The sequence below is a fragment of the Phaethon lepturus genome, unplaced genomic scaffold (genome assembly GCF_000687285.1).
Source record: "Phaethon lepturus isolate BGI_N335 unplaced genomic scaffold, ASM68728v1 scaffold38402, whole genome shotgun sequence".
In the NCBI taxonomy this organism is placed as follows: domain Eukaryota; kingdom Metazoa; phylum Chordata; class Aves; order Phaethontiformes; family Phaethontidae; genus Phaethon; species Phaethon lepturus.
The window spans coordinates 24,342-35,222 of NW_010521926.1; the positions used below are offsets into that span (position 1 = coordinate 24,342).

Consider the following 10,881-nt stretch of genomic DNA (forward strand, 5'->3'; position numbering starts at 1 on the left):
AAGAAGAGGAAAAAAAGAAGGGCATCCATCCAACTTTAGTCATCTAACTTAGCCAACCCTGTAGTCAAAGGAAGGACACTGTCTCCTTCAAGGGATGATTTGTAGCATCTTAATTGAGTTTCTGTTCTGAACTGCCTGACGGACAAGTGTCTCCCCTGCTGCTCTCCCGTTACCAACAGAGAGCAGGGCCTAGGGGAAGGAGCTGAGGCTTATCCCTTTAATATGCTAAGTGTTCTTTTAGTTCTAGCAGTTGACTTTTGCAGAAACAACTCTAGTAGTGAAAGTTCAGATATCAGTAATTTCTTTCAGGTGAAGTCTGGTCTGCAGTTACACTGGAATCAAATACAAGTCAGTTGCACCACCCCCCCCCCCCCCCATTTCTCGTACAAAATCAAGTGAGATTGCCTGCTTATCATTCAAAACTAAAGAAATTTGGGCAAGTCTCAACTAATCTTCCACTAAAAAGTCAGCAACCTTAATTCTTTCAAATTCAGCATTGCACAAATCCTGCTACTGAAACTGGAGGCAAATATCCTTACTTTATATGCATATGCAAATTTCAGTATATAATCTATGTGTGCTGATTAATGTTTACAGAATTTACATATTCTGCAAAAAGAAAATGCTTTTTTACTAGCACTGAGTTAAAGATTTCAACATGTACTTACAATAAGACTGATCCCTTTTGTTACCAAGTAATTATTTTAGCCAAATTTAAGACTAAAAAGACTGTAATTTATAGTAGGAGCTCTCATGATTCTAAATAGGATCTCGCACCTACTACTGGTGTAGTAAAGAATACTTTAAATATTCTTTAGGCGTGTTGTGGTTAATGGCAAGGAGTGACCAACAAAAGTAGACAAGAATGCCATCCTCCTATCCTGCTAGGACAGGCCTTGCAGAGGAGGTACTAGCCAACCTTGGCAGAACTGAAGAGGGGACGTTTGTTTCGATAACAAAACATTTATAGCAAATACAAGTAAGCAACCAGGCTACTGAGAAACAGAATTGTATAAATCCTTTTGATTGTGAGCAAATGCAAAAGCACTTCTGGCAGTATAAAGACAAATTATAAAAGAAGTATTGCTCTTCTTAATACAACCAAATAGTTGTGTGTGAACAGACAGACTTTTTTCATACAATGCTTTTAAAAACTGGAAATTGGTGAGTGAGAGGGAAATAACAAAACAAACGCAGATGGCAGTTTATGTTTTTGAATTGTACTTACCTCTTCCCTCTAATTTTAGTGCTATTGTCAGTTCCAGCAGTACTGCGAAAAGAGAATACTGTTCAAATGGAGAACGTATCTGGAACTGAAGCAGAATTTTCAAATACATCTAACACCTTTAAGAAATTTAGATTATTAAAACTTTGAGCAGTGTAGTAAGGCAGTTCTCATTAGCATGCTTTCCCAGTTTCAACTTTCATATGATTTTAGGCGGTGATGCTTTTGACCAATAAAGATTTAATATTCTTAGTTGTTTGAAAGGGTGATTTGCAACATTTCATATGGTATTATGCATTGTTTTCTGTCTTTTGATATATTAATCACGAGTGTAGCCCCTTCTGTTGCAAATGTTTGATTTTAAAATCGTCACTTGTCAGCCAGTCCAGTAGGCTATTTCAGAACCAATACAGTTTATGCATGGGAAGTTTGATGTTGAAACAATATTTATTTACATTCCCAGAGTGAGATGGTTTAATATATTCATGCTGCTATAAAAGACATGCTACAAAGCCTAATCGTATTTTGTGTATATACTATGTGTACAGAGAATCTTGCTTGTATTAAAATAAAAGAGAAATGAGGTTCTAAGTATCAATTTATAAAAGTTCTTTGTACAATGTTACAGTTCATAAAGCACTATTTAATGAAACATTAACTGCTGGTAATCCTCCATAGAAACTTCCTTTTCCAAAATTCGTGGTAATAATTCTCGCCTGTTTTATTTATGTTTGCATTTCATAAAGTAACTTATTTCCCCTCCCAGAGAAACCCCATTGCTACACTTGCTGCACTAGATAAGCATAGTTTCCATGGGGAAAGGTAGAAAAGACAGCAGTATGAGTGAACATACTTGTCATTCATGTACGGACCTGTAAATACGATGGCAAATGGAGACTTAAAAATGATACTGCCCTTCCCCCAACCATGACTTTTTTTCCACAACCTGTGGCTCCTTCCCACTGCTCCCATAGCAACCCTGCCGTCAGCCCGTTGGCTTGGCAACGTCGCGGCAGTACCAAACACGCTTCACATCTGAGCTGTTCTTAGACTCACAGAGGTATTTTTTTTCGAGCTGCATTCCTAAATGCTTATTTACTGTTCGATTTAATAAATCTTGCAATAAAAAATCCTATACAGTCCTTATTTGCCAGTGAAATCAGATCATCTTCCCTGGAACCTTGCAAAGAATTAATATCCATTCCTTGCAACGTCGCAGCAGATGGATCAAATCTCTGCAGCAGCTTCAACTGATCAAGCGACAGTCCAGCTCCCCTCATGCCTTCTCCTCCAATGTGAGGTTCCTTTTTGAGTAACAAAAAAAGCAAATATCGCATCAGTAAAGTTCTTAAGTGCTACTTAAGTCCTAAATGTATTCCGCTGAGTATATGCAGAGCTGCGTAACTGTTCATGTGGACAAGTTCGGTTTATGTCATTCACACCAGGAGAGGATTTAGAAGTAATGTGTCCCTTCTTCTCATGTGTTCATCTGGCCAGTATGTATACAAGCATGTATATGAGGTCCAAAGTACTTTGAGGAGGTGGTGATGCCCCTAATCCACTTCAGCCCAGTAGTTTAGAGCACTTACTATGGACAGGTATACAGGCCTAAATTCATTACTCAAGGGACTGAAACATCACAAGAAAGCTGTTACACCAGACGATAAGAAGGTGTAAAGGGTTTAGGTTGCCACTTTTAGATGATGCAGTGCTTCTGTGTACTGACTAACAGCTATGATTTAAGTCAAAGATAGCGATTCCTTAGACAGTTACTAATGTGCGCAGTAACAGTAGTAGAAATACCTGGATTCTTTACATTAAAAACTTCAACTGGAGAGACTGAAAGTCCCAGTCCAGAATACTTTGCTGCCTGAAGAGGCATCATTTTGGAAGATGATGCAGCAGAAAAATCTGAGCTTCAGATACAATTAGACTAACAGGTAAATGGGACTACTGTTACATGTGTATGTATATGAGGCAGAGAAAGAAAGAAAGGAACAGCTTAGGTATCTGAATTCAGGAGATGACATTTGACATCAAAATCCTGGAGAGAAGGGCTTAAACTCACAGCCCTTTTCTCAGCATTTCCTGTGAGTAGCCCTGACTGCTTTTTATTGAATATACCGATTCCTGGAAAAAAATTCAAATTGTTAGGTGCATTGTTCTTTCAATGTGTTCAGCAAGGAGATAGAACCATGCAAAAGCTGGCATTGCAATATCAAAAATAGATGTCCTTTGTAAATCTAGTCTAGCGTAGTCTATAGTGCAGCCTACAGCAGAGTATTTTTGAGCCATCACACTTTGCTAACACATGAGCTCACCCAGTCAGCACATGATGCGAGGTAGTTGCTTAACCAAGTACTATGTGCTGTAAAGCTGGGCAGCCAAGAGGTTGCAGCCTGATTCTTCTCTTCCTTTCCCTCAGCAGGATTGCAGTGCTTTCCAGGTAAGAGACAAAAAGAGGTGTCCATTGCAAATTGAGAATAAATAACATGAAAGGGAGACGGGGGTAGCGACTTGAAGTACTGTAATAGAAGGATGGAAAGGTAAAAGTCTAGGGAAAACAGTATTACACAGGGTTAAGTGACTTGCTCAAAGACCAATTTTTTCCTCTACCTTTTCCCTTTTCCTTCCAGTGAAGTTACTGCATTTAAGCTGATAATACAGTATCTCCTTTGTAAACCACTAAGAGGAAGTACGTACATTTGCACAGACAAGGGATCAGCTGCCATGCAGTAACTTCCACCTACGAGATCAATGCTTATGGCTTTATCTCCTGTTTTTTCCTTACCCAACATGATTCCAGGATCTGTTGCCAAACTGAGAAAATGGGAGACAGTGGACTGGGTATATAAGGAGGTGTCCACTGAGAGACTAAAGAATATGGGAAATACATAAAGGAACAGGAGGTAAGTCGACCCCAGACTCCAGTTTCCTATTCACTGGAAAAGATCACCTTAGTTTACACTACTGGGGATCTGATTATAAGATACTATAAACTATCTGTGGGTAAACAATTCAGTGCCATCTCATCTAAAATACAAGCTTGATTTTTACAGTTTGAGCATTTGTGTGTGAAAACTAGTGCTTTAGTCAAGACTGGCATTACTGGCGAGAGAAAGTCTATTAAAACAGAATTAATCTTGCGTTTGAGTTAATAGAGCTTGTGTTTTGCTTTGTCATTCTATCGAGAACATTTTTATGCTGTTAGGTAAAAGATACAAACTTGGTTGAAACAGCTGGAACTGAAAAATTCCTAGTAAGTGGATGCTGAGAGGGCAGGCAGAAGAATCCTGGCATACAGTCTTTTCAGAAAAGCTTCAGTTCTGTTGAATCTTTACCAGCCTTCATATAATTTCTCATTGTACACCTATTGTATATATACTTTTTTTAATACCAGTTAAAAGATGCATCTAAATTTCTTAAGACGGGTACAAGTCATCACAGAATGTCTAAGTAAGCTAAACAGGTATCAGTTAGATGTTTCCTCAAAGCTATGATGATAAATAATCAACCCTCCCAACTCATCACATCAGCAAAGAGGAAGGGACATGCATATGGTCTGATGATAAACTCTCTCAAGGTACCAATAAAGATAACAAGTATTTTTGAAACGTATACGGCGTAGATAAAAAATTGTAGTACCTCCCTAAATATTACCTCCTCCCAGACATCTTAATGGTAGGCACTGAGTCCAAAAAAGACAAGGTTACATTCTTGGGACACTGAGCCTGAAATAAATTTATTCCCTCATTCCTTTACATAACACAAAAATAGCTCCCATACATATAAAATCCTCCTTCCTCAAAACACAAGGTTCTTTCCATTTATCTCCCATACTTTATGCAAATCTTCACTACTTCAGTGGCATTAATAAAAAACGCCATTTTTAATTTTCATCCTCTCCTGTGAATTTTCCCCCTCTCCTGTGAATGTGCAAAAAATGAGAACGAAATATATGCATTAAAGAACAATTGCAAGATAAATTTTAACCTGTCTTAACTATCTTTTGTCCCTGTTGTGTTTTAAATGACTGTTGTACAAATCAAAACAACCACAGTACACAGTGGGGAAACTACTTAGTGATCCCTAAATGAAGCTTAATTAAATACGACAATAGATTTAAAAGAGCCTCAGAAATCCTTACTTTATTTCTATCCACAGCAGTTAAAATTGTCTGCAGTGAAAAAGAGATTTATTGATAGTAAATATAGTGTGTAACTTTACAGTGCCAAAACAAGCTCACTGGATTGTGTGAAGTACCCTGGAAATACTATTACCTGTGGCTGAAGCTGGAGGCATGGAAAAGTTTTCAGGGCCCAAGCAACTTGTTCCTCATTTTCAGAGAGTGTAATCGTACACGTACTATATACTAAAACACCTCCTGGCTTCAGCAATTTCACTGCCTACAGGGAGAAATTAACAATAGTTCAAATTATTTTAAAATGCAAAAATTTTTATATTAAGCAATATTAATCAAGAAACCATTAAGCTATAATATTAAAACTCAGCACTTAATTAATCTCAAATCTTTCTGTGTAAGACAGGCATTAGGCTACTAATTCTTCTCAGCGAATACAGCAAAGGATCCCATGGATTAGAAAGTTCTTCTTTCCAAATCAGCATTATAGCTCATGCAGTTTATTAACACCATTAAGACGATTCACCTTGTAAGGTTTGTTATTTGTACAGCTCTGCATACCCCAGATAGATTAGTTCTGTTTTCATCATCTGCTGCCAACCGTGGATACACAATATTTTTATCAGCGATACTAGATGTCAACTGTTTCTGTATATTTGGCATGGAAGGTATTTCTAGGCTGCTTTTCAAGCTGTGCTTCATTTTGAATATGTGTAATTCAGATTTAGACAAGTTTCATGAAATCTTGTCGTTCAGCGTAAGCCCAAGCACACTCCTACTAGCATGAAAAGTTGTAATACGGCCTGCTGGCTCTGTACTCCATCTCATAGCCCACGCAGTACTCACAGTACCACTGCAAGGGAATCTTCTTCTATGCAGTGAAGAGTCTGTGCTGCTGCAGAGAAAAGACTTTAACCTGCTCTGTGACTTAGACCCTTGCAATTATTCTGAATCTGAACTGTTGAAACTGAAGGAATAAAAAAACACGTACAAAGGTTTTTATTTACTATGGCTTATATATACCTTTCCCACGCTCCAGTGAATTGACTTTACCTAGCAACAGATATGGTGGAGCTGAGAGGTTAACAGAATCCTAACACTATCTTCTTTACTTAACTGCTAAAAAGGTAGGGAAAATGAGGCACCATTTTTTGGTATGAAGTTTTATGCTGCAAAAGCATTTATGTTCAATTTAGCTTATCTATTCAATGATTAATACATACCACAGTGAAAAGTTTGCGCTGTAGTGGCTGATAAGAGGTCACTTCCTTTAAAGTTGAGGAATAAGCCATGTTTGGTCTCTGTCCCATCCCACTACATGGAGCATCAAGAAGAATTCGATCAAATGACTCTGGTAAGAATGGAGGTCCTTCTGTAAAAAGCAGATAGTAACGTAAAATGTGTTTGCTTCTTTCCTTGAGACTTCACCATAGATAAGGACAAGATGATATTGCTTCCTTGACAGAAAATATTTATGTTCTATAGATAGTGTCTGCAAAAGAAATCCCAGCTAGAGACAAGTCTGCTGCTGGTACATTTCATCTCCCAGAAAACTAAACAGTTTTAGTTCTGTGAGCTCAAACAATGCGTGATCCCTTTAGGCAATAATGATTTTAACCTTAATTTAATAATTTGGAAGTAAAATGTAAAAGTAATCAAACAAAAATGTTGAAATATGATTGGTCAGAGGTGCTGGGTACAGAGTTGTACATACAGGCTGTAATGAACCACAGTCAGCTCATAACTGAACCAGTGTGCAAGTCTTTACTGAGAGAAGCCTATAGTTAACCATTAAGACTGTCTTAAATAATAATAATTGGACTGTCTGTACAATAACTATTTCTTGCAATGCATATATATCTGTAGAAAACAAAGCACTTCTTAATAACATGAAATATTACAAGTTCTAATGCATGACACATGCTGTCTCCACAGCAGAACGATTCAGTAAACAAGGACTGTGAGGACAAGAACAATTTCTGAATATTACCTGTATAGGATAGAGAATATGTAACTTCTATATGCAGAGCCTATCCTTTCATCTGAATCCCATTGGCTCAACAGCCCAAAAGTTTTTATTACCTTAGTGTTAGAGAGACTCTTCAGCTCGGCATCGCCAAGACCGAAGTGGGTCCATATATGTATCTGTGAGTAACCAATGAGGAAGAGAGCCATATACATGCTTTACTTCCTTTTCTCCTCCTGTTCCTCAAATACTCAAGTTAGGTCACACGTGGAAACAAGTGAGTGACTTCATACTACTGCTACCTAGCTTGTTCCAGTGCTACAAAATGTGTCTATCATCTGATTTATCTACTTCTGATCCATTACTGCAACATTCAAAATACATGTCTTATTTGCAGGGATGTACAGAAAAGTCTTCATGATCTCTCAGCATTACAGCTAGCTCTTGTTCATCGAAGTGCTACATACCACCTATAGTATTTTATGTTCATAGAAAGACTATTAAGAAAGTACCTTTATTCCTCCAAAGCAGGAATAACTACAAGGCATAGGGACAAGGAAGGGGAACTATGCAGCCTGATTCCTACGTAGGCTAACCAGCAGCTGGGATAAAATAGAGTGAGAAAGAACAGCATACTTTGCACAACAAACTAAAAATAATCAAGATAGCAGATACCGTTTAAATCGTTCCATCATGGGAACAGAACCAGTATCACAAATACAGCACTTCAGAAAAGCAAATGAAATTAACTTAAAATAATACACTGTGCTTCTATAGAACCTTCCCCTGAACAGCTGAATAAACATCAATGAACTAAACCTTGCAGCACTCCTGGGAGTTAGGTATTAATAACCCCATTTTACAGATGAGGATTCTGAGGCAGCAAAGCCAAGCAAAAATAATTTTTTTCTCACACTAAGTCAAACAATTCAGAGTATGGGGTTAAACGTTATCACGAAAGAAGTTTTAAGGCTTCTTCAGTCTTTGATATTATCTGGGAAAGAAATGCATTTCCTTTGAGCATCACAAGTTGTGATAAGGACAGACAGTTTGAGTTTTCTATTTGCTTCATGGAGAAGCTGATAATAACAGAGTAGAAAATAAAAGAGCACTCACAGTGCTGAAGCAACTTAGATACCTGCCAAGGTTTTAAGGACTTGTAAACCTGTGGCAGGTTTAATACTATTAGTGCAAAACAGATTACTATTTTCTTCCAAAAGCTACTACTACCGAAGTTGTTTACTTTACCTTGTTCATCCTCTCTCTTCTCAACTGAAAGTGCCTTTGTTCCATCATAGCAAAAGGCCTTAATGCAATTCAACTGTAGCGATTCAGCATTCTGCTTGATTTTTTTGACCTTTTTAGCAATCTTGTCCATGGCTATTACTTCACCCTGAAAAAAACCCAAAGTTTTTATCAATAGAGATTAAATGAATGTGCAGTTCTTGATATCCTCCCCCCACCCCATGAGCAGTGTAATTAATGAGGCTTAGTTTTCCCTACAGAATTTTATTATTCTTAAATCCACACTCCAGTAGTCCTTGTTCCCCCATTATTTTCCATGATATCTGCATTAGGCTAGATGTTAGTTTGGAAGCTGCACGCATTCTGACTGGCACTAGCTGCTTGGCACAGTCATTCCCTAAGGTACCCTATAATGTCTGACTTTTGGCAAGTGGTTTTTTTGTTTGTTTCTTTTTGCTTTGAACTGTTTTACTGTGCACTAAGTTAGGTAAAAATGTAATAATTTGAAATAGGGTGGAAGTCTCAAATACATGGTAAAATAGGTCAACAGGTTTTAAATTTGCATGGAGATGGTAGGAAACATGATCACATACAACTCAGGACTGAGGAAATGAGGCCCACAGTCACGCCTCTGGCTTGCTCAGTCTCATAACATACTGTTAGACTTGCAGTAGTTGTCACTCAAGTTACTTTGGGAAATAATGTAAATACTGGAATAAATTTAGATATGGGGGGAGGGGAATCACAATTACAAATTATTCCTTTTATGTAAGAATAGGATTTCTCTTTTCCTCTCCCAAGATAAATCAAAACAGACACACACCACTATCTGCTAGATGAAATCTGTAAACACAAAGGAAACGAAGCAGTAGCATCAGTAAAATCCAGAACAGTTATACTATCTTCCAAAAAAGATAGACTTGCTATAGCAAATAGAAGCTGCTGAGAAAACATGACAACTTTTTCCTACCTGGTGATGGCTCTCTAGAGACTTATGGAAGGGTAACATGACTACGACAGTGTAAAAAAAAAAAACAAACCAACCAAAAAAACCCCCACCAAACTTCAGTAAAGATAATCTGTTGACTGCATGTCATGTTAGCCAACGTGCAGGTCTAGAACTGAGAAGTATAAAATTATTTGTGTTGTGGTGATGGTGTCCAGCCTTCAGCTACTGTGAGCCAAATCACCTCTTACAGGAACACTCAATGACCATGTGCTACTGCTGCTATCACCATTCAACCTGTTGCCCTTGTGCTTGAAAGTTGGGTCTGTTCCTAAAACAGTGAGCTTGCTGCACGTGTGATGTACTGTGGATATAAAGAGGTAAGTCCTTCTGAGAGACTCTCAGAAAAAAGAACAAGCTGGAAGAAAACAGTTCTTCCTACCCTGGGCCATGGTAGCCACTGCTAGAACAACTTCCTCAAAGACATCTGGAAAAAACGGTGGTCTGGACTGAGATCCAGATAATAAATTCTCAAACTTTAACTATTTCCAATTCCTATTTCAAAGCTCTTAACAATAAAGAGTAATTTTACATTTCAATAATCTCATCTAAAACCAATATACTAATTTTTACAATTAAATAAAAAAATATGACTGATTCAAATATTCTGAAATGTTAATGATTTAATATACTGTCTATGGAAATTTAGTACGGAAAACCTGTGAATGGAACTTAAGAACCAAAAAGCAGTGCAAATTTACCAATATATTGTCTCCGTGTCTTATGTTAAAAATTATATACTCAGAAAAGGAAAACCAATTCAGATAAATTTCGGCATCTGTATTCTTAATCTTTACCACTTCAGCTGGAGGTAAGCACAATCCAATTATTTAAAATGACTACGGAAAAAAAGTTATGTGAAGTTATACAAAATGTACATACAGAGATGGAAAAAGTATAGATGTAAATGAATCCATGAGAGAAATACATGCTTTTACAGACTTCGTTTATTTATGACACAGAAATTCTTTACTGGAAGCTTTATAAATCTATCTAATAAATGTCTAATGACTGTCTAATGCATGTTTAATGAATGTTTGCAAACTTTCCGTACTGAGGGAAGAAACACTTCAATAAGCAAACTGTCACAGAACTGCACACATGTCTTTTCTAAATACGTACACATCATTACACACTCTACCTTCCCACTAATGCACAGATGATTGAAGTGCCATATAATGTAACTGCAACATTTCTAAATAATTTTATATATTCTAATAACCATATTCCAATATGGTTATATGGTAATTCCGATATCCACATTCTTTTTGGCTTTTGTGTTATTTTCCTCTGTCTTT

At 37.3% G+C, this 10,881-nt stretch overlaps 1 protein-coding gene across 1 annotated transcript in view; it reads right to left on the minus strand.

Annotated features, from left to right (window-relative positions):
* Window positions 1-2,189: 2,189 nt before the first annotated feature.
* The window catches only part of NSUN6 (NOP2/Sun domain family, member 6), a 19,647-nt gene continuing 10,955 nt past the window's right edge, over window positions 2,190-10,881 (minus strand). The window contains exons 8-11 of the mRNA XM_010281670.1: window positions 8,581-8,725; window positions 6,590-6,738; window positions 5,506-5,631; window positions 2,190-2,529 (exon numbers count right to left, since the gene is read on the minus strand). Coding sequence (XP_010279972.1) covers window positions 2,317-2,529; window positions 5,506-5,631; window positions 6,590-6,738; window positions 8,581-8,725 — 633 coding nt within the window. The 3' untranslated portion in view covers window positions 2,190-2,316. The remainder of the gene's footprint in view (window positions 2,530-5,505; window positions 5,632-6,589; window positions 6,739-8,580; window positions 8,726-10,881) is intronic.